Source organism: Amphiura filiformis, chromosome 1 (genome assembly GCF_039555335.1).
Source record: "Amphiura filiformis chromosome 1, Afil_fr2py, whole genome shotgun sequence".
Classification (NCBI taxonomy): Eukaryota; Metazoa; Echinodermata; class Ophiuroidea; order Amphilepidida; family Amphiuridae; genus Amphiura; species Amphiura filiformis.
This window is the reverse complement of record NC_092628.1, coordinates 67,240,127-67,265,238: the sequence shown is the minus strand read 5'-3', so window position 1 is coordinate 67,265,238 and position 25,112 is coordinate 67,240,127. Positions and strand designations below refer to the sequence as shown.

The 25,112-nt window shown below is 35.4% G+C and overlaps 2 protein-coding genes across 3 annotated transcripts in view; one reads left to right on the top strand and one right to left on the bottom strand.

Annotated features, from left to right (window-relative positions):
* Positions 1–5,761, top strand: part of LOC140151554 (uncharacterized) — a 38,312-nt gene extending 32,551 nt beyond the window's left edge. For both annotated transcript variants that reach the window (XM_072173943.1, XM_072173951.1), the window contains one exon: positions 230–5,761. In XM_072173943.1, coding sequence (XP_072030044.1) covers positions 230–390 — 161 coding nt within the window. In that variant the 3' untranslated portion in view covers positions 391–5,761. The remainder of the gene's footprint in view (positions 1–229) is intronic.
* A 10,285-nt stretch (positions 5,762–16,046) lies between these two features.
* Positions 16,047–25,112, bottom strand: part of LOC140151545 (sodium/calcium exchanger 2-like) — a 48,258-nt gene continuing 39,192 nt past the window's right edge. Inside the window, 1 exon segment of the mRNA XM_072173931.1 lies at positions 16,047–24,638. Coding sequence (XP_072030032.1) covers positions 24,402–24,638 — 237 coding nt within the window. The 3' untranslated portion in view covers positions 16,047–24,401.

Sequence of the window (25,112 nt, the reverse complement as noted above, 5' to 3'; positions counted from 1 at the left end):
ACAACTTTTTACTGCCAGATGCCATTACCACTTTGGCTTCCAATCGTAGTACATGGAGAAACTTTGTAGTCGCCTGCTTTGCAGCTGAATGAATGAATGAATAATAACAAGAAGCATGTCTTTATTAGGTTTATAACTGTGTATAAATGGTTAACTCATTTATACACACCCCTAGTAAAAACATAGCTATCACCATCAATGAGTCTTGTTTTTTCTTTTCACTACACAGTGTACCATTGCCTGTCAGCAGTATACAACATGATGAAGAAGTACAGTGAAGTAGCCGCCCTTGCTAATATCATGGGTCTTGACCTACAGAGATTTGGCACCATATCAGACAAAGTCTCCAAGGTGTGTCAGGATATTGATATTGTCATGAAGGACAAGTAATCATCTTGTGAAAGCTTAAAACAAGCCAACATTTACCCAGTGTAATGATTCAGATTTAAAGTGGGTGTGGGTTTCTGCTCAGATGCATACACTGATTATATCTAGTGAGTATGTATGACCTCACATTGAATAGGACTTTGTTGACATTTGAAACTTTTAGGTAGGGTGTCATGGGCAATTAACATGTTAAGTCTGCAACTCACTGGACTGGTTATAATGAGTCAAAGAAACAATTAAGTTGAACCATCTACACATTCCTATAGTGAGTATTATGCACACATGATCATCCTGGGTATGGCACCATAAAGTTCTCACTTATTACTTACTTTACTTTGTTTGCCTAATAAGTTTTCAATGATGTCATGTATTGATGTCAGAAGTTGCATTACTATAAATTATAGCATTGAAGTAAATGCTAAGAGATAACCAAGTATGTGCTGTAAGGATGTCATAAAAGCCTTACCGCAACATACAGGTTGATAGCTACTACATCAAAAGACATTGTACTACACTCACGATCCTGTGTAAGATTACACTTTCAGACGATGTAGTGTTGTCTTCTCATAGTCGTACGTATAAAACATTATTATACTATTTTTCTTCTTGTTCTTGGCAAGTCAGTGATGTCAGTGGCATTTTTATTGGGCACAGCTTCAAATCGCAAGTTTTTGCTCAAAGCACTGGCGTACACAGGTGCACTGTTATATACATCGAACAGATAAGCACACAACATAGCTGCCTCAACGTGTTGACATCGCAGACAAGCCGAGAAGAGAAATAGTATACATTACAACTAGTCTGTGGGCAGACCTACCAGCCCCTACATGTAGAGTACATGCTGAGGACATAATTGATGCTCCATTTCGTTGAGCTACAGGTGTGTAGATGTTTTGACTTAATTGATTAAGTCCACTAATTGTATTCATTAAGGATGTATGAAATGAAATTTTTATAGGATGTATTACTATTTTAAAGTTAACTAAAAATTTAATCATAGAATGAATTTTCAATTTCTTTTATGGTAAAATGGTGTATTCCGTGCAATAGAAGTGTTGAATGAGTATGTAATGATATAAAGGAATAAGTTGGAGCTACCAAAATTTGTTTTCTTGTTTGAAAACTTTGATGCTGTGTGTTTCATACATGGGGAAATTGAGGATGATATGGTATATTTGACAATGGTTATATAAGTTTAATGAGTGTGTTCCTACAAGCATTACTAGCTTTGTGTGATTGATCAAGAACACCACTTCAAAATTACAGCTAGGTATAATAGTTATGCTTTCAGGCCACTGGCATAATTCTTAGGTTCTATCAGATGGAATTGGTTAACTGGGGGTCCAGCACTATAATGAAAGACAGAGATAAAAAGAATTTATCGCGTGGCGTCATCTATCAATCAAACTCGAGCATGGTTTGTTTACAAGTATCGTGTTGATGACTTGCTGAACGCGGTGGTATAACCGGGCGCCTTATTGTTAATTAAAAGTTAGGTCTTTATAGTAGGAAACTTTCTTTCACGAAGGCACCATGCAGGGCCTCTATAGCTCGAAATTAGTAATTTGATCAACTATGGGTTTAATGAACTTTTTCAGATCCACTATGGGTTTAATGAACTTTTTCAGATCCACTATGGGTTTAATGAACTTTTTCAACAGCTATCATTATATAGAGCCTATTGCATGTGTTAATTTTATCTGTCCCAGAGGCAAACTGCCTGTCAAGCTATCCTAAGAGACATACATGAAGATAGCCAGCTAAGACATTGGTCTTTATGAGATGGACCCTGTTTTTGTAACATCACAAACTTAAATTCAATATTGTATAACTGTTTTATGCTGATTGGATCACTTTCACCTGATTACCACTAGTTTCTCTATGAATGATATTGTGATTGTAAAGGAGTGTAACCTGTTTGTTGTTGCTGATTTTGTTTGTTTGTTTTTCATTTGAATAAATATCTCTGGAGATGCCTTATTATTTTAACAAACATTAGAAACTCAATCAATCAATTTTTTACTGAATATTATGCCAAATCATCCAAATGGATTAAAGTACAAATTATATGTTAACTTAAGTCAATTGGAATTTGTAATATATTATAAGGAGTGGTGTAATCAAGCAAAATGAGACATTCACTTGTAGATTTTCAAGTTTTCTGATTTACCTAACAACTCAGTGATGACATGCTGACACTTTGCTGGGGGTATATACAGTATGTCCCAAAAAAGTTGACCCATCAAATATGTAAATGCTACATACTAGTGATTGTCTCCAGATCAGTTTTTACTGGCGATATCACTCACATGAGTTCAACTTCTAGCTATTCAGTCGCTGGTGTGCCAACAACTGCTAAACTACATGATGGATGATTGCTGGCATGAAAGATGCAGCTGTAGATCAATAATCTATGCAACAAGTGACTGATCAGTATGATGTAGCTAATAATTAACTTATCTTTTTTAACCTATGAAATGTAATATAAAGGTTATTTCTTGTACATATCAGCAGGATCTGTAGTCAATATTATAATTAGTGGGAAATGTTTAAATTGGTCATCAAAGACTGAGGGTTCTTGTATTTGAGATTGAAACAAATTAATCTGTAAATTCATTTTCTGTTAGAAGAACAACAAATGTACATATTTCAGCAGTGGGATACCAAAAGTCATCCGTTTGGGGGAGGCACTGGAACTGATTGAGAAGGCACTAAGTCTGATTAAAGGGGCACTTGTCACTTTGGGGTATTTTTCTGTGGAATTCTATGAGTCTGGTGGGGGGAGATTTGGCTCAAAATGGCTTTTAAGATATCAACATATTTGTTGGGCCCACTTAATCTTTGGGACCACTGGTAGGTCCAAAATATGGCAATCACTGACAAATGTCCTGGCCCACTTCACATTAATAATGTTGCATTTTGTCAATCTGGAGATGGTGCTGTGTAGATTACCCAAACCAAGCACATACTTGTTTCTGTAGGAGAGGAGTCAATGCTTCATTTTGCTTGAACATGCTGTTGTATATATCTCTCATAATGGGACATTAGTGCAGTAATGTGGAAACAATAACTTAATAACCTCAAACTTACTTTGCTATGCACTATTTATTGTATATTAATGTCAGTATCTTGAAGACATTGAACAAGACTATGTAATAAAATAATACAGCTTTTTGCAAGTTGGGGTACTTAATTTTCCTATATAATCAAACTTTATATACTCTCAGTCAGTCTATCAGCCGAGTCATGTTTTTATATGCTCAAAACTATTTAGTTGCCTTTAACAGAGTGAATTCTTTTGATCAGCATGTCACTTGCCGCTGGTTCTTTTTTATCGCATTGGCTGTTTTGGTTGTTCAGTCTTGCTCCCACGAAGGGAAAGCTTACTATTGCACTAAATGGGGGAAATCTCAAAACATGCCATATGTCTGTTTGTGAAATAATACCTAAAGTTTGATTTTTTTAAATCATTTTCTATGTCGAGAAATTGACTGGACTGAAAGGGCCCGAACAAACAAATAGAGAGGGTATGAAATGGTTAATTGCGATAGATAGAACAACCTTGACCGAGTGGATGGTGATCTTGGCCAGGTCAGATTTGGTATTGGTGAGGGTTGACAGATTTGTTACATGCATTCATACAGGTACAAGCATGCCTAGTTTTGATCCAATGTCTGAGAATTGCTGACATCCATAATATTTGCAGCTATACAGATGTACAGAATTGATCTTTGCCCTTTTTTACCAAATTGTTTTATATCCACGGTAAATTGTGTAAAAGTGTTAATCTTTGTGTACTAAATCATTTCCAAATTAAAGCTGAATATTATAATTAAAGTTGCCATTTTAAACCAAACTAATCTTTTTTACCTCATCAGCTAAAGATGTTATTTCGCCAGAAATTATTTCAAAATGTTAATTAATGTTAACTTCAAGAATTAACACTTTTACCATTCCCTAGTGGGAGCTTTCTTTTGAACAATGTAACTCGTATGTATACTGGAAAGAACCACACTAGAAATGTTTGTATGTAATTTGGGATACTTGTATTGCTATCTTGATGACAAGGCATGGGTTATTGACTAGAGATTCCATGGGGTTGGATGTAAATAAACTGGACCCAGTTTCACAAAGATGCAGTGCATCAGGAGTATTCAAACCTCAATTTTGAGATGTTGAACTCATTGGTTTTGGAGACTTAGGTTGGATTTTAAGTCTTTATGAAAATAGGTCCTGCAATCCCCAAGATACAAATGTATACGATAAGAATCAAATGAACAGGTATACAATTACGCACATAAGATTATTTGGTTCTTTTTCTGTATTTTCGTGCAAAACATCTAATGTACAAGAGTAATGCGTTTTAAATCAAGTTGCGAGATGAAAGGTTTAAAAAAAGTCATGATGACCTATTTGATAACTATGTTTATTGTGCCATATATGGTAAACAATGGATAACATCTATGAGATCAGTCAGTGGAGGGTACTCCACATTGAGGTCAAGCCAGAGAGTGTATTTTCTAATTATGTGAAATGGGTTTGTGTATTTCAAGTCAGTTTGAGAATCCCTGAATATAGAATCTGTGGGCCGGCTCAGTGATTCATGTTTACTTGTAATGATGGTGAATAATGTGATGCCAGCAATCTCGGCAAGATTGAATTGACCTAAACCAACATTGATACCTTGAATGTGTTAGGGTGGCTGTATCATATAGCAATTGCAAATAAGGTGTTGTATGTTTTGTTTTGTCTTTTTCAGTAATAACCAAAATTATCAATAATTAGTAGACATCCTACCAGATTTTCACCGGGGGGTACTCAAGTTTGAATTTGATAGGGTGTGCCGCTGAGAATTTGAAAGTGGACCCATAAATATACCAAATTTTAAAGAAATTTGGACCCATTGATATACCAAAATTCAAAATTTTCGGTCAAATTAAACCCATATTGTCTAAGTTTTTACAAATTTTCCCAAATGTTTTTGGACAATTTTGAAATTCTGGCTAGATTGAGGCAAAATTGGGCTATTTTTCGAGAAAATTGAAAAAAAAGAGGACCCATTCATATACCAAAATTGGCTTAGAAAAAGCTACCCATGTTTGCAGCACGTCCCCGTATGGTCATTTGTACTCAGTACCCCCTTGGGCTGATTGTTTTCCTTGTATACTGTATAAAATACTTTACATGCATTTGCTATTACACCAGAGATCTGTCATAATTTATTATTACTGTTATTATTAGCACAACAATGTATTTATCATTTATGTAATCTTTGTATTATAATTACAAGAGAGTGATATACCTATATTTTAATGCAGTTTGTTTCATATGTATTTTGGTAGCATTTTGGGGCAATAAACTTTCTCCTGCTGCAGCAAGGTTTTGATGTGTTTTACTTTCTTTGAAGTGAATGTGTGTAACTAATTCGGGTAACCTTAGAAATGGGTAAATGTTTTGATGCCTTGTCTGCACATTCCTACTGAAGATAGGGCTGTGATGAGTATATGCATAGTGCTATCTACTGAAGATAGAAATGTGATGAGTGTATGCACAGTGCTATCTACTGAAGACAGGGCTATGATGAGTGTATGCATAGTACTATCTACTGAAGACAGGGCTATGATGAGTGTATGCATAGTGCTATCTACTGAAGATAGGGTTATGATGAGTGTATGCATAGTGTTATCTACTGAAGATAGGGCTGTGATGAGTGTATGCATAGTGTTATATACTTCATTAATATATTCTTGTTCATTGATTGGTTAAAGGTGGATCACATGACCAAAAATAGTTCTACCATCAGTACTCCTATCCGTAAATAGTACCTGTAAGCCGTAAATAGTATTTTCAATGTCCCGGATGAGCCGTAAATAGTACCTCCAAGCCGTAAATAGTACTTTTGACCATGCCTTCCGCGTGCGCGCATTCGATGCGACGGAACAGTTCACGCACGCGATACTGCCATAGCGTGATTTTGCGCTGCTGTAATTGGTTAGCCAAATTTTAGCCTATTCGATTTTTTTGAAGGGCAAAATAATATAGGTTGTGCTTAAATTGGCCGTGCTGTTCACTCAGGATAGAAGCTGGAGAGTCAAAACGTCAAATAATTTTCTTTTAACCAATCAATGAACAAAGAACATTTTGATGAAGTATATAAAACAAATATATACTGCCTTTATTCGAAGTTCTGGTTAAAACTATGGTCCCTCGTTGAGATCAATTAATACTATTTTCCTCGGGCTGCGCCCTCAGGAAAATAGTACTAATTGATCTCACCTCGGGCCCATAGTTTTAACCAGAACCTCTCATGGCAGTATATATTTGTATACTATCTACTGAAGGTCAAAATACTTTTATGATGAGTATGCATGATATCTATATAGAAGATAGAAATGTGACGAGTGTATGCATAGTGCTATCTTCTGAAGATGGGGTTATGATGAGTGTATGCATAGTGAGTGCTATCTACTGAAAATAGGGCTGTGATGAGTGTATGCAAGTGCTATCTACTGAAGATAGGGCTGTGATGAGTGTATACGTAATACTGAAGATAGGGCTATGATTAGTGTATGCATAGTGCTATCTACTGAAGATAGAATTGTGATGAGTTTATGCAAAGTGCTATCTACTGAAGAGAGGGCTGTGATGAGTGCATGCATAGTGCTATCTACTGAAGATAGAATTGTGAAGAGTATGCAAAGTTCAATCTGCTGAAGATAAAGCTGTAATGAGTTTATGCATAGTGATATCTACTGAAAATAGGGCTGTGATGCGTGTATGCATGGTGCTATCTACTGAAGATACGATTGTAATGAGTCTATGCATAGTACTATCTACTAAAGATAGGGCTGTGATGAGTATATGCATAGTGCTATCTACCGAAGATAAGGCTGTGATGAGTGTATGCATAGTGCTATCTACTGAAGATAGAGCTATATATAATGAGTGTATGCAAAGTGCTATCTACTGAAGATAGGGCTGTATTAAATGAGTATATGCATAGTACTACCTACTAAAGATAAGGCTGTAATGAGTGGATGTATAGTGCTATCTACTGAAGATAGGGCTGTAATGAGTGTATGCATAGTGCTATATATCTATACTGAAGATAGCAATCTTCTGAATATAGGGCTGTGATAGAAATAGTGCTATCTACTGAAGATAGGGCTGTAATGATTATTATTTAACATCTACTAGGACCAGGCCAACAGGCCCAAGTTGAACATATTGAACATAAACATAATGACGATATTGACAATTTCGGTGCAGTATTAGGCCTATATTTTATTAACCACTATCCTCCTTTTTTATCTTCTATATAGTCGGCATGTTTTTGGCTTTGCTACAGTTCTTTTGACAGTTTTATCTTGACATGATTGACCACGTTTCTTTCCCCGTAAAATGTCTTCCGATTTCTTCGTATGTTTTCCAATTATTCCTTCATGAGGAAAACAAACGGGTGGTCGAGATATGGTTTTGGTAACAATAAGATTCACTGGTCCCTGTCCCGGTAATGGTGGTAATTTCCAGGGCTTTCTGACAACATTTTCACCATTTGCTTTTTGTTTAGTCCTTCTCATCCCAGCCAAGATATCCTCAGCTTTTGGGAGAATTTCGGGTTCCACACAATAAGGTGGAGGCTCAGATGGCAACATGTTACCTTCTACAACCGATGTTAATATCTTGGAGACACCTGTTCGCCATAACATCTCCTTACTCATCTGTACACTACGTGAAGGTTCATAATGAAACTCATCCGATGATGAAGTTGATGTATCTGTGTAGGAAGCATCTTGTTGTGATGACAAACTACTCTCTGATGATGTCAGGGAGGAAGAGATATCACCATCATCGCTATCATCTGATTCTGAGATCAGCATATGTAGAGCTTTTTGTCTTCGTTCTTTGTGCCTCTTGTCAAGATGACGTGATGATGGGTTCTTAGCTATACCTAATGGTGCAAAATTGGTGTCTCTCCTTGAATCAATATACATGGTGGATGCTGAATATCCTGAAGTAAAACAGACGATATTGATGGTGTTAGGACTGTCACTGTGACCATTGTCAACTTTAATTTAAAGAGAGCTTTGGATTCAAATGACCAACTCTTCACACAGATTCTTCTCATCATTTTCTTTTTCTCCACCCTGTTCCTCACATTTCCCATTCATCTCCCCAGCGGCGTAGCTAAGGACTGTGACGCCCGGGGGCAATGGTACAGATTGACACCACCTCCCCAATTCCTGAAACTATGATTGCGGGCCAATTTGCACAAATAGCCTAGTATAATCAAGTCGAAGTTTGGTTTCAAAACGGTCTTTCAAATGACTCCTTACAGTCCAGAAAAACACAGCACTAATCTTTTGGGATTAAAAATTTCAAAATATATTTTATCAATATCATGTTTTGCCAAATGAAACATGGCTAAATTCTTTTCATTTATTTTGTTCTAATTGGCATTAAAAGTCAACTTTTAATAAAAAATGATTTTTACCATTTTAGGGAAAATGTGCCAAAAACATACAATTGTTGTCACCAAGTTTTACGAACTGGCACAAGTCCAAGCATTCAAAATCTTTAGTTGGCTAATCGTCAGCTCATGATTTTAATATTTTATGTTATTTTTGATCATTGGTTTCAGTTTGGCAAAACACATAAAAATTGCTCAATTAAAATATTTTTTAATAAGGAGAAGACCAATTTATGTTGAAATACGCGCTTGGAAGGGCATTTATAGAATCGATAGAGGTGGCGCCGTCGATTCGGTACACCCCTAAGACGACGCTCCAGGCCTCCCTCCCAGGGGTAGCGCTAGAACTAAACACTACAGTGTCCACAGGGACCCCCGAACTTAGTGCAGAAAATTAAAAAGTAGGGGGTCCGGAGTAGAATTTGGTGAGTCCGAGTTGCACAAAAGCAGCATAAATAGTATGTCTACAATAGCGCTAGACTGAAAAAACTGGGGGTCTGCAGGGACCCCTAAACTTGAAGAAAATTTAAAAACAGGGGGTCCGAACTCTATTTTGGTGGGTCCGGGACCCCAAAAAGCAACTTAGCACTACCCCTGCAGTCCCTCCTCCTAACCTAAATCCGTTCAAATCCTTTGGCCCATATAGGCCTACCCTTACTCCTTCCTACTCGCACAATTTCCTCTTCATTCACTTCCAATACCCTTTTCCTTTGCCCAATCAACCATTTTACGTCTAACCCCTTCAAATCTCTCATAATCCACTAATCACTCCTTTCTCTCCCCGCTTTGTCCTCCAACCCGAGGAGTGTGTTTAAATTAAATAAATAATGTATACAGTGGCGTATAATATTCACTTTTTAAAACAGTTTAGGGGGATGGGGTGAATGGCGGTGTAAAATCCGTGAAGCAGATTGTCTTCCAGAATAACTTTAATAACACAAATGAGCGCGAAAAGTGGTCAGGCATGTAAGTTAAAATGGCATTTTGATGTTGAACTTGAAATAAAATGCGCACTAAGCGCTCGAAAATGATTTTAAACAAATACACACATTTTGCATATATAACACCGGGGAGATGATTGTATAAAAAGGGGGGAGGGGTATCACCCAATCCCCGCGGAACACCTTGCTACAAGTATATACATGTATACATCTGGCCCATCACGTAGACTACCTCCAAAAATATGAAGGCCTACCGATTACCCTTTGCCTTATATTTTATATCGCTATATAGGCCTATACTGTGTCATTCTCTCCGTGTCATTTTCCCCTCTATAATCTAACCCCCTATACCTTCAACATAATTATTACTTCTTTTTCTCTCTACGAAGTTTTGTTGCAGTAATTATGACTTACCATTTGGATTTACACTAGCATCATTAGTTACAGGTGTTGCCACCGACAAACTTTCTTTGCGAATAGGCCTATGTTTGTAGCCTTTGGAGTCAGCAAGAGATGCCTGTTTGGCGCCCAGCTTGTGTAGAGAACTGCAAGCTTTAGTTCTTCGTACTTCATAATTCCGTGAATTATTTGTTCTTTGACAAGTTTTGTATTTCACATGTTGCATTCTGCATTCCAGTTGACAACATAGGCCTATAAAAAGCAAAGAGTTTAAAAGTTACACGATCATTTCGTGATATCTTTTTGTGTCTTATCTCGTAACTATGTGGCTACGTAAAGCGAACTTGGCGTTCGCGTAGTTATCAAGTTACGCGCGTGTGTTGGCTGGTTGCAGGCTGAGCGTCAAGATTGCATGGTGCCTGCGTAACGCGCGCGCAAACCAAGACACAGCGCCACATTGCGTACCCGACGAGGGCACTGAGACGAAAACTGCAGAGTTTGGTGAGGAGATAGTATGTCTTGAAATAACATTTTTGTTGAATAACATCAGAAACTCACACTAAGTTTAACAAAGATGCCGAGGCATGTTTTTAAAAGAAGTATTATAGGTAGATGTTTGTTGTTGTGTATAACGAGCACAAATATAACGAGCACTAGCATTTAAAAAACTTTCCAAAACAAACTTACCAAAACAATCAAAACTACCATAAATTGTTTTGGTACATGTGATTTATCCACAACATAGAGAAATGCACCATATGAATTATCCTTCTTTCTTCCCTTTTCTGCTTAAATTTTTCACTGTATTTCCTAATATCTTCTGTCTTCTTACTTGTAGCCATCTAATAATTGCTGACGTTGGTACTGATAAACCATCTACTGCTGATGTTGGTATTGTTGAAGTAATAATCTACCACTGATGTTGATATCGTTGAAATTAAATCATCTATAGACATAATATTGCTGAAATTGGTATCGATGAAGTAATCTATTTTTACAAATTCTGATGATGGTATTGTTGAAGTAGTCATCTACAATTGATGTTGGTATTGATGAAGTAGTCATATACTTACTGATATTAGTATTGACGAAGTCGCTATTCACCGCTTATTTAGTACTGGTGAAGTAGACCTACATCTGCTAATGTGGTATTGAGGAAGAAGTCGTCTATCCAAAGCTAGAGGTCTACTAGAATTTTGTGTCTACCTCTGATATTGGTATTAATGAAGTTTTAACATCTACCGCCTATTTGACATTGATGAAAAAGACATCTACTATAATAATGGTAATAGATAAAGTAGCCATGGTATTTATGGAGTACCTTTCAATACCGCCGATTTGGTATTGATGGAGTAATCATCTACTGGTGATTTTGGAATTGATGAAGTAGCCATCTCCCACTGATGTTGCTATAGCTGTTAAAGTAATCATCTATGCAGATGTTGGTATTGTTGAAGTAGCTATTTACTGCTGATATTGGTATTGATGAAGTAGTCATCATCTGCTGATGTTGGTATTAATGAAGTCGTCATCTACTACTGGTAATGGTTTTGATGAACTAGTCATAATTATATACTGTAGTGATGTTGGCATTGTTGCATTGATAAAGTAATTATCTACCGCTGATGTTGGTATTGATTAATGAAGTAAGGATCTACTACTGATGTTGGTATTGAAGAAGTAGCAATCTACCACTGATATTGATATATTGTTGAAGTAATCATCTTTGATAAAGTAGTCATCTACTGCTGATATTGGTATTGATGACATACACACAATAGTCGTCCACTGCTGATGTTAGTATTGTTATATTGATTAAGTAATCATATACCGCTGATGTTAGTATTGATGAAGTAACCATCTACCACACTGATGTTAGTGTAATAATTGTTGAAGTAATTCCGTTTTTTGAAGTTGTAAATCTTTTAAAAACCAGATTGTCAGCATCAAGGGAACCAACCTATCATGTGCATCTGAGTGCAGAGGTTTATGCTCTCATTCCATTTAAATGGTCCTCGCAATCGTTTTGTTGTGTTTTCTTGCTGTCTCGAGACAATCATCTATACTAGCTCGAGATACTCTAGCTAAAATACAGGTTTACATTTACTATCTTACATTATCTTGCTGTATTTCAGCTAGAGCTCCAAACGACAAGCTTCCGGGTTTTTGGAGAACAATACTGTTACGTAAGATGAAGAAGAAACCCGCCTCGGAGCCCGCCCTACTCATTATTTCATTGTACTTATTGCAATTTGCCTCCACATTACGTAATCAACACAAAGCTTTTGTGAGGATTAGTGAGTGGATAAGAAATTGACAGTGGAGGATACGAAGGACACGCCGATTGTTAGTTGTCAATCATGAATTGCCGCAACGTATTAATATTTTACTGCATGGCATTCTGCAAACACCAAGACAAATTATGCCGTATTTTTCCAAAGATCATCTCATATGAAGTAAGCTGAATGCGATCTGTACTTTTGTAACATCCGATCGCTTTTGATCACCTATTATCGGCGAATTTGCTTGAAAACATGTGAGTTCATGTTGTGTAAACATAATTAGCATAGACACAAATGAAATTACGATGCAATACAATGCAATTTGAATGCGCAGCAGATCTATAGAAATAACGTTGCCCGGTTTTATGCAGAATTAGACCCTGTCTGATCTATACTGCTGATGAATGAAATAAGCCTATTCATCTACTGCTGGTGTTTGTATGCTAGTATTTGCCAAAGTAGCTATCTAGTGCTGAAACTCGGATTATTTCATCTGATCAGATATCTGTTGATGAATTATCTTCTGCGGATATTTATCAACTAAAAACAATGTTACAAACGCAAAAGAAACCACAAAGTTACACAATAGTCCTTGTATATTCATACTTTTTCAAACTCAGTCCATTTACGTATAAATTCTGCCATACCTATTTTCGCTTTTTTGTTTGTTATTATCTAGGGCTTAGTACTAAGAGAATATTGTTCATTCTAATTTAATATTGTGAATGTAAAATGCTATCTCCAAACTTACGTGCGGTGGTCGCTTCATGTTGACACCAACTGTGATTGCGAAAGTTAATGTGAAGTAGCTATCTACTGCTGATATTGGTATTGATGAAGTAGCTATCTACTACCGATATTGGTATTGATGAAGTATAAAGACATAACTGCTACTGCTGTATTGATGAAGTAGGCATGACTGTTGATATTGTTATTGATGAAGCAGCTATCTACTGCTGATATAAGTATTGATGAAATAGGCATAACTGTAGATATTGTTACTGATGAAGTAGGTAACTGCTGATATTGGCATTGATGAAGTAGACATAACAACTAATATTAGTATTGATGAAGTATTGGTGAAGTAGCTATCTACTGCTGATATTAGTGTTGATGAAGTTGACATAACTGCTGATATTGGTGGTGAAGTAGCTATCTATTGCCGATATTAGTATTGAAGAAGTTGTCGTAACTGCTGATATTAGTATTGATGAAGTAGACATAACTGTTGATATTGTTATTGATGAAGTAGCTATCTCAGTACTGCTGATATTGGTATTGATGAAGTAGGCATAACTGTTGATATTGTTACTGATGAAGTAGGTATCTACTGCTGATACTGGTATTGATGACATAGACATAACTGCTGATATTGGTATTGGTGAAGTAGATATAACTGTTGATATTGTTATTGATATAGTAGCTATCTACTGCTTATTGCTGATACTACTGATATTGGTGAAGTAGCTATCTACTGTTGATATTAGTATTGATGAAGTAGATATAACTGCTGATATTAGTATTGATGAAGCAGGCATAACTGTTAATATTGGTATTAATGAAGTATGTATCTACTGCTGATACTGGTATTGATGAAATAGACATAACTGCTGATATTGGTATTGGTGAAGTAGATATAACTGTTGATATTGTTATTGATATAGTAGCTACCTACTGCTGATATTGGCGTTGATGAAGTTGACATAACTACTGATATTGGTGAAGTAGCTATCTACTGTTGATATTAGTATTGATGAAGTAGGCATAACTTTTGATATTAGTATTGATGAAATAGGCATAACTGTTAATATTGGTATTAATGAAGTATGTATCTACTGCTGCTATTGGTATTGATGAAGTAGACATAACTGCTGATATTAGTATTGATGAAGCAGGCATAACTGTTGATATTGTTATTGATGAAGTAGCTATCTACTGCTGATACTGGTATTGATGAAATAGGCATAACTGTAGATATTGGTATTGATGAAGTAGCTATCTACTGCTGATATTGGTATTGATGAAGTAGACATAACTACTGATATTAGTATTGATAAAGTAAGCATAACTGTTGATATTGGTATTGGTGAAGTAGCTATCTACTGCTGATATTGGTATTGATGAAGTAGCTATCTACTGCTGATATTGGTATTGATGAAGTAGACATAACTACTGATATTAGTATTGATAAAGTAGGCATAACTGTTGATATTGGTATTGGTGAAGTAGGCATAACTTTTGATATTAGTATTGATGAAATAGGCATAACTGGTAATATTGGTATTAATGCAGTATGTATCTACTGCTGATATTGGTATTGATGAAGTAGACATAACTACTGATATTAGTATTGATAAAGTAAGCATAACTGTTGATATTGGTATTGGTGAAGTAGCTATCTACTGCTGATATTGGTATTGATGAAGTAGCTATCTACTGCTGATATTGGTATTGATGAAGTAGACATAACTACTGATATTAGTATTGATAAAGTAAGCATAACTGTTGATATTGGTATTGGTGAAGTAGCTATCTACTGCTGATATTGGTATTGATGAAGTAGCTATCTACTGCTGATATTGGTATTGATGAAGTAGACATAACTGTTGATATTTTTATTGATGAAGTAGCTATCTACTGCTGATATTGGTATTGATGAAGTAATTATCTACTGCTGATAGTCTGATAAAGGAACAATATACAGTATCTTTTGTTGGCTTTCTGCCACAATGAAGAACTCATGGAATTGAATAATTATCTAGCAATAAATGCATCTTTCAATTACGAGTGTAAAGTAGCGCAATGAAGTTCTGATTGTAAAATATTTTAGCCATTGAATTTACATAAGCACCTTTTAAATCCAAACAATGTGGCTCTTTTTTTTTTAATACTAGGGATGAATAGCCATAATTCATATGTAAAGCAACTGATTTGTGGTTTCAGTGTGAAACTGTTCCTTGATGTATGATGTATCAGGGAAATGCTGCCAAGGAACAACATGCAACATCATTTTTGGTCCTATAGCACTATCGGTGCCCGAATAGGTACTGATGGCACTTTTTTTTTATCGTACCCTGAACATTTGTACAGTGCATTCATTTTTTCTTTATTTAAATAAAAAACAATAATACTAGACTATGCAACTGTTAATTATTATGTTTGATACAATTTATTTATCTCCAGCGAGTGATGCTACGAGTCATTGGTGCCTCACCGGACACCGATAGTTCTATAGAACCAAATACAATGTGGTGCCTAAGGAAATGTAAAGCTAAGGGAAATATGACATAACAGATTTGCTATGTACAGAGACCATAATTATAGGGTCCATATAGGGTGTATAGATTAAAAAACACTTGTGCAGTGCTTGGGGTCATCCCCACACAGCAACAGAGGAAACATGAATTTTCTGGTCAGTGCTAACAGAAGAGACTGGCAGGACATCATGAAGCAGTTGGCACCATTACCTAATGGCAATGATGGCTGGTAATAATCGAGTTAACAATCGTGTATATCATGTTCCAACCTCTCCAGTCTGTCAAATAATGACAACAAGGTAAAGCCACATTTGCAACACCTAACTTTATTAGAAGCATGTTTAAAAACAACTCCAATAGTACAAAGAGTTGGCCTATACAGATTGCAATAAACAATATTTACATATGACAAAAGTGCACTTCATTATTATTCATATAATTAATTCAGGCATTTTTACCATTTTTAATTTGATCAAAATTCAATTATCAGTACCAGCTACCATAATTTAGAGACGATTCCCTTTAAATAACCTTAACCACGTATATTCTACACCATACTTGATTAACTTTCGAACAATGTTAGTTTTTCATGACACATAGCAACTCATGATGCAACATCATAACAACACATGTGTATTGTCATGGTAACCCATAGTGTAAAACCATAGCAACTGTAACACTATGATGAGCCTTTCTTCATCAGGAACATCCAGGGGCCCATTTACAAATGCATAATGAGACTAAATAAAAAAGTTTCCCTCCGAAAATCATATGATTTTACCATTTTAAATTTTGAAATTTGAATTTTAGCACATTTCTTTATTTTGTTTTCTTAACATGAGCCCCTGTTTTTGTGAAACAAGTCCCTGGACTTCCACACCTTGAATTACACCTACAGGAGGCTATTGGTTTGAAACGTGACACAGTGACAAGACTTGAGTTGCTACTTGGTACCCCTGTGTTTACTTCCTCTTTGTAAATACTGGCCAACAAGCAGTCACTTGGTTAAGATACATCATCTTAAGAAAGACATAAGTAATAACAGCTGATCAACAGACAAAAGCATAAACCCAGTAAATTGGAATCATTATTTCTTTTCCATGGTAATGGGGTACATTTGTCCTATCAATGTTTGCCAACTGGGCAGGGCTTACTGCTGTTGCCTATTACGCTCTGAACCCTTAAAACCAGTGTATTTGGGGAAAGGGAATCATGATTCCAATTTTGTTGAACTATATCTCTATTTTGGTCAAAATCTGAGCTGCTGCGAAAATATTTGTTACAAAAATAAGTGTCAGGTGATGTGACTTTGACATTTTGTTAATACCACAATAGTTTGTAAAATATTGTTGGCTTTTTATTATCGTAATCCATTTTAAACCATTCAATGTACACATATCTATAATGTGTTAAAGGAATTGATGGTATCTTCATTTAGTACCGTATTTTAGATACATGGTTAGAGTGTAACCAACCTCTCTTTCATCCCAACATATTCAAATGTGGGGTTGCCAGTACAATCAAAACTTGGATAAACACCAGTGTGAAAAATTCCATGAAATGTGTTGAATTCACTGTGTGGCAGTATTAACAATGACGGCAGCAGATCACCTTGGGTAGTGAAACATTTTTATACTGAAAAAAAATATTAAAAGCAGCATGCATATTTATTAATTATGCGACATTAAAAACAATATAAAACACCAATGCATAAAATGAAATTAAGCCAGCGGCTATCAGCATTATTAATATTATAAAAAAAGAGAAAGCACTTTATATATATTTTTGTAAAGGACATGCCTCTAGTGTACTTCATCAACCCAAAATAATTAGGAATATTTAATTTTACATTGAAAAAAAAAATGAATACAATAGTTTTGGGCACTGAAATTCAAGAAATAAATTTTTAGCAAAAAATAATTGAATATTCAGAAGTATCCTTGCAATCACCATATCTGATCATAGACTTATTGCATACTTTTTTCTAAATACATTTGTTTTAGTTTATTTGACAGAAACTCTGAAGTTAAGCCAATGTTAACAGGTCTAAGCCACTTAATTGGATTCTCTAAATTTGTAATATGAAACAGATCCTTAAAAACCCCTGAATTTGTCATACTTCAACTCAAAATGCAGGTGCTACAAACTCCTTGAGTAAATTTGCTTGTATCTTCTTGGCATATTTGGGTGGTAAAAAGGTAATCCTGCACTCTTGGTTCTGACTAAACAGTTGTTGAGTAGATCCTGTTTCAAAGCAAATTTTTGAAACTTTTGAACTGACACTAAGTGGTGATAACTAGAATCACACACTGGAGATGTCAGATCATGCATAATAGTTTCTGGATGTCCCTGACTAAATAAATTGTAGTTATAATGAAAGACAAAGATAAAAAGACTAGTTTGCGTCTGACGTCATCTGTCAATCAAAGTCCGACCACGGTTTGTTTACAAGTGTCGTGATGATTTGAGTTGCTGAACACGACGGTAAAACCGGGCGCCTTATTGTTAATTTTGCACCTTTAAACATACAAACCATCTCAAAAGTTAGGTCTTTATACTAGGAAACTTTCTTTGGTGAAGGTACCATGTCAACAATGCCTAGAAAAGTTGCTTTTTGCCTTGTAAGAGTACGTCATTTTTCGAATTTTTCGCCATTCACTGCTATTCCTTTTCTCTGATCGGCACCAGTCAGATGAATCGACCTTCCTTATACGCGCTATTAGCCAATCAAGGATTGTAGAGAATTTGATTGACAGTGACGTCAGACGCAAACTAGTCTTTTTATCTTTGTCTTTCATTATAAGAGCTATGAACTGTTGTATATTAACATATTACTACAATAACTACAACATTTCAGAGTTCAGCATATGTACATCATAAAATAAGGCAGGAACAATAATCATTGAATGCTTACATTGACAGGGTAAAAAATATATATAACTAAATTTTCATGTGAAATTGGTAAGATGTGGCAGAGTTTCACCACATTACTTGACCTATGACCTTTTTAGCTACCGTATGAAATATAATACAACGGCCTCATAATGGCAGGGTAGTCTCATGTGCATTATTGGGTGCAAGCAGCACGCCTAGCAATTTTTTTCTCCCACTTTCCACCTAGCCATCAAAATCTTATGCTTTGACTAAAATGTCATATTTTGTGACCAAAAGCTTGTAAAATCTCATGCTTCTTTTATTGCAGAATATGTTTAATGCAATTTAGTGACAGAAATCCTGAATGAAATCAAATCTCACACTTTGCTTGGCTCAAAACTTGACTACCCTGCAGTGTTTCTACAGGTTTAGATCCTAGATTTATTACAGTGGAATATCACGATACAAATGAGATGTAATGTAGATGAAATCAGTTGCCTTCATTACATTTCTTACATTATAATATTTTCCTTGACTTCCACCACAAAAACGGCCAAAAATTAAAAACATTTCCCTTAATAATATGTGTAACCATGATAAGGGAACCTAAAATATATAAAATAAAGTAACAATTTAACAATAGAATTACACATTAATTTCATATAAAACAAAAAGAAATTCTGAATTTCAGACACATATCAAATTATTGTTGGACTATGCAGCTTAACATATTGTAAATCACAATAACAAGTAAGAATTACACTTGTACAAAATAGTTATAAAAAAGTTAAGATACTTAAAGAGTAAACCTTATAGCAAAAAAATAATAATTTTGATAATTGTTGTTGGTACATCTATATTGGGCTTCTAGTTGATATCCATACACCCCCTATGAAAGACACAACCTCTATCTCCCACACAAGGGGGTAGATTTCAAATGGAGTTGCTCATTCAGGTAACCCCATTTGGAATTCACACTCACTGTGTGGAAGATTAAGGTCATTTCTCACATTGGGAATGTATGTATTTCAACTGGAATAGACCATTAGTTTGATACAACATGGGTGACATAACTGACACAATTAAGAGTGTAATGTTCTGTTTATTCTTTTGAATCTGTATCATCATAGACCCTACAGTCTATGGTATCATAGTCAAAATTGTTGCCTAGTAACCAAAGCCAGTTTTGGATTCTTGTTTATAAATTTGCATCAGAAGTCAACTAGTGAATGGGTTAGCAATCACATTTGGCACAATACTTGTGGAGCAATTAAAGCTAATGAATAAGAATTGTTAGGTTTCACTTTTTTGATCATCAGAACTTACTCATCCACAGATTGTGTATGTAATAATAGCAACATAATACATATTACAAATCCACAGTGTGACTTTTGCACAAAGTACAATAATTGACATTATTAACAAGTAGGCCCCCAAAATATTTGTCTCTGCTTCCCCTGCACATAGGTTTTAAAATTTTCAGTGCATTCTTTTTTTCTTCATGCTTTTACAGGGTTTTTTTAAAACGTCAGCAACAAATAACAAAGCAAATTAAAAGGTGGGCAAAAAATGCCATAAAAAAAGAAATCCGCCTCTGTCTTTTTCAACTAAAAAACAATGCATAGTGCTTAGGGTTTTTGGCTAACAGAAGCAGAGACAACCCTTTTTTTTAAATTTCATATGCACATCTTGTAACACATTGGCCATACATGCCCATATTCTAGCAATGGGTTTGATTGGCAGCGGGTACTCATAATTCATGTCCTGCATGCGAAATATGTGCCTTTATAGCTCCACTCTTATGCATGATATAAGTTATGATGTAAATTTACAGGTATATGCGCAAACAGTCAATATAATATAGAAACAACAGCATTCTGCGCCTCTCAGTGCTCTTTGATTAAGAACTGTAATTTTACTCAGGCCCTGACTTTAGTACATACAGAACATACACACTTCACTGTATCATTCAATTACATTAAACTGATGTTGCTTATAAGATGTGATATATTTCTTATTATTTCTACCACTTATCCACAAAATGTTGATATAAAAACAACATACACATTTTTTTATACATTACTAATTGTTTTATATAAACTACAAAAGAATTGATAAAAAGAGCAAAATGATGCTAAAAAGCCCAACAGACTTTCCTAGTTTTATATTTAAGAAGCACCTTTTACTGAAATGTTAAAAGAATTAAAATACATTCATACATGGTATGCACATGAAAAAGGCACATTCGACGACAAAATGACCAAAGTGAAATTGGTAACATATATGTATGTAATGATGATATACACACCCCAAGATAAAACTAAAACACCCCATAAACCTGAATTAAAATATCCCATATGCCAACTCCCATCACTTGTAACAGAGAGGAGAGAATATGATATAGGACCATCTTGAATAACAACCTAAAATTCATAATTTTGTGTCTCTTCATGTTTCAGATATTGCCCATTCAATCCTCTGCTAGAATGTTAACAAAATCTTGATTGTGTCAAGACATAAATACATTTAAAAATCAATGTTGCTTTCATTATAATATAGAATCTCAATAAATAACTTTTGACCTGATCAGATAGAGAGATAACCACCTCTTCAATTATATAATTCTACTTTTGATAATTCATAATGATTTCAGTTATCTAGCATGAATATTAGACTGTACAAGGATGACAACTTGGACTGACAAAGATTATTATCCTATCTACCTAAATATAACGATGATAACGATGAAAAACATTAAAAAAAATATTTAAAAAAATTAACGGAAAAATGTAACAACTACATTGATCTCAAACATCAGTTGTCTTGCTATTAATAATGTGAAATATTCTAGAAATACCTGCATATTTTTATGAATTATTCTAAAAATATCTAGGTACCATACTTTTTGTGATACAACTTGCAATAATAAAATAACTACTGTTATATTTTCAAAATTTTTGATATATATACAGAAAGTTTCTTTGTACAATTGTTTTTCATTTATCCATTGACAATTCAAATTCACAATTCTTTAGTAATATAGCATCAATTTACCTTCATTTGTTAAAAGCTAATTTTAAAGACATGGCTTGATTAACTGTGATTGGTACCACAGTTGACATATTCAAATTACCCCCCAAAATTATTAAAAATACAAGATATTTTTAAGATATCATATATTGTATTTTAAAATGAATATAAAAGTGTATTCGAAGGAGTTAAAATAGAACAAAACATGCTAAAAAGTAAACCTTTTGAGATAACTTCACCAAAATATACTGCTCTGGCGCTCTACCTGCTACAAGCTGAAGAATTGTGAAGAAAAATTAATGGGCTATTCTAGTTCAAATCCATACATCCCCTGTGGAAGATATGAATTCAATCTTCCACATATGGAGTGTGAATGGGGTTACCTGAATGGGCGACTCCATTTGAAATCTACACCCCCTGTATGGGAAATTCAGATCATGTCTTCCATAGGGTGGTGTATGGATTTCAACTTATTTCATACTATGCAAATGAATGCACATGGCACGTTGTGTGATTTCTTCCTACAAGCATGGCTAGAAAAGCAATTGAGTTATTTACTTGTTTTCCTTACACCAAATATGAGTTTGATAAGTAAGTGTCCTGCTATAGTATTGGATTACTGTGTAATATTATGAAAGTTTTTATTTTTATTATTTTAGTCATTTTATGGGCTTCTGCCACCAAAAATAGATTGCGCCATTTTTCTTACATTACTTATGATCGTAGACAGAGAGTTCATTTAAAAAAACACTGCTTTTAAACAGTACATGGACTCTTGGCAAAACAGATTGGCCCCACTGTTACAATATTTCATAATGCTATTATACAATTATAGTGTTCATAATATTATTGATCCTAAAATTGGTAAAAGGGCAACTTTCTAGGCTAGTGTTGGGTAAAATATTCAAATTGACTTTAAAGACAAGCACATATCTGATAGCACCATGTGCAGTTGGAAGCTTCACTTCAGTCCTGTACTCAATGCACTGTTGCATCTTTGTTACAATAAACTGCTCAAGCACATGTGATATTATCATTCCCAAAAATTTCCATTAAAATATTAAGATTCATTTTGGTTAGCTCACTTAATTCGAAGAAGCCCTGCCTTTTAACAAAGTTTACTATCTTAAAATACAAACCCTGCGGTCAAATATTGCTGGCCAATTTTGCAACATATTATAGGAAAATTAGTTAATTTAGTGTTCATCGTAGAACTTTCCCACCGCTGCATACATGTGGTGTATACAGTGTAGGATGCAGATGCAAATACGTATTGCACAAACGCGATTGGTCAGTTCTGAAAATGTTACTGCTGTGCCGTATGCCCCCATACATGGGAAGATGCTGGCATACCGAGAGTTCCGTGATGAACACAAAATTAGCAATTTTCCTATAGCATGTGTACCCAGAGTTCTATGATGAACACAAAATTAGCAATTTTCCTATAGCAAGGGTACCCAAAGGTTCATGATCTAGGTGTGCAATGTGCTGTGTTCAGAATCAAACATGTGATTGGTTGCAACTGTATGTGTAACTTGCACATATTGGTGGGATGATTAACACAGTGCATTACATATGCCTCATATCGGCTTCACTTTAATGTTACTGGCTCAATCCTAAGCCATTTGTTTTTGGCATGTGTTTCTTGTGAACCCAAAGCCGCACTTCTACTTCTGCATCTGGAATCTTGCTATCATTTCCAAGATTGGAATTTGCTGTCCCCACCAACAAGAATTTGCACATGTTTTTTGAATAAGTTTGTTTACTATATTCTTATTGATGGTGATGGTAAATTACAATCTTTCAATAAAACTTCTAGATGCACTTTGATACACAACACAAAGCATCTGTCTAGAATGTGTGACCCATACAAGAGGCTCTGTATAGCCATGTGCATAATGTTATGAGAAACCAAACATATTGGATTATTATCCATGGGGACCGAACTAGTGTGCCCAAAATTGAACAATAATAATTGGCATCTTGAGATCTGTGTATATTACACAAAGTGCTTAATCGGCTCAATACATTACACACAGCTCATTGTAAACAAGCAGGTATAGACCACTTGGCCTGTGATGTCATTGCCCGGCAGTATGCGCGCGCATTATGGCAGTTCCCATTGTTCTTTGCCCTGCAGTGTGCGTACGCATCGTAGTTTGCTAAGGGCACATGCATTTTAAATCGCCCGCCACATTTCATATAGTACAAGAAAGCCATTGAACAGTGTAGCAGCTCGTTCAAGCATATCGACAGACGAGTCCCTCTCCTTTGTTGATAAACAGTGATGTCAAGTGGTCTATAGTAATTTTAAGTTTGATGGGTGCATGATGTGAAAGATAAGTTAGTTCACCCTCCATGAGCGATACACAGACATGGTAAAGTCCCCTGGGGTCCATTTCACTAAACCTTTAACCCTTCGTAACTCAAGTAATCATTTGTAAAGTTACAAACACCCAATACTAGATGTAACTTTACAAAGGGTCCCTGTAGTAAATTCCTATTACTTACGAAGGGTACCGTTCGTAAGTAAGCTTAGTGAAATGGAACTTACGACTCGTCGTAAGTTACCAACAATTTCGAGACTTACAAAGCTTCGTAAAGTTTAGTGAAATGGACCCCTGGTCTAACCTCTTTGGATGCATATCATAAGACACAACTAGAAAAGTCCATGATTGGAATATTATGGAAATGTCCTTGGCAGCCATTTTGATTTTCTTAATATACTAAACATTAATATTGGTCACAAATAGGGTAAAATTTAAATTTCTATTGTGCCAGTAACTTGCAGAGATGACAAGAGGACGTAGACGAACCACAAGGAGGCCAGGACACATCCAGAGATAATTTTTGGTAGTTTGGGTCCACCCAATTCAGATTTGCCAAAGACTGCGAGATACCGCCTGGTCATAAGTACCGCTACACAGACAAGGGCGCATATGGTGTATACAGCAACACTGAAGGCAAGAGAACCTGCTGGTACTACGAACTCATCATCCTGTAGAAACAATAAGAAACAGAAATGGCAGGTTAGACTAGCATTTTGTTAAAGTGGGTAATGGTGAATCCAACGGATCAGGACACAAAATATGAACAACAGGAAAGAAAAAGAGCAAGGTACACCAACTTGGTGTGGGGAAACAAGTAAAATACAGACTAGATAGTATGCAGGGGGACAAAAACAGCAAATGTAGGCATTAGAAGTAGGCAAAGTTCGATAGCCAAAAAATACTGGCTCCAAGGCCCACAGAAATGCTAAACCTGCAAAACAACAAGGATCAATGGGAATACAAAAGTGCACTAGAACAGTGATGAAAACCACTGTGCATATAAACAGACACGAAAAAACCAAACAACCAAACTATTTGGTTTTGTTTGTCTGCTATGTGCACAGTGATTTTCATCACTTCCAGTGTACATCTGTACTGTTTTCCTAACACTTCTGTGGCACTATTTGGCCATCAAACTTTGC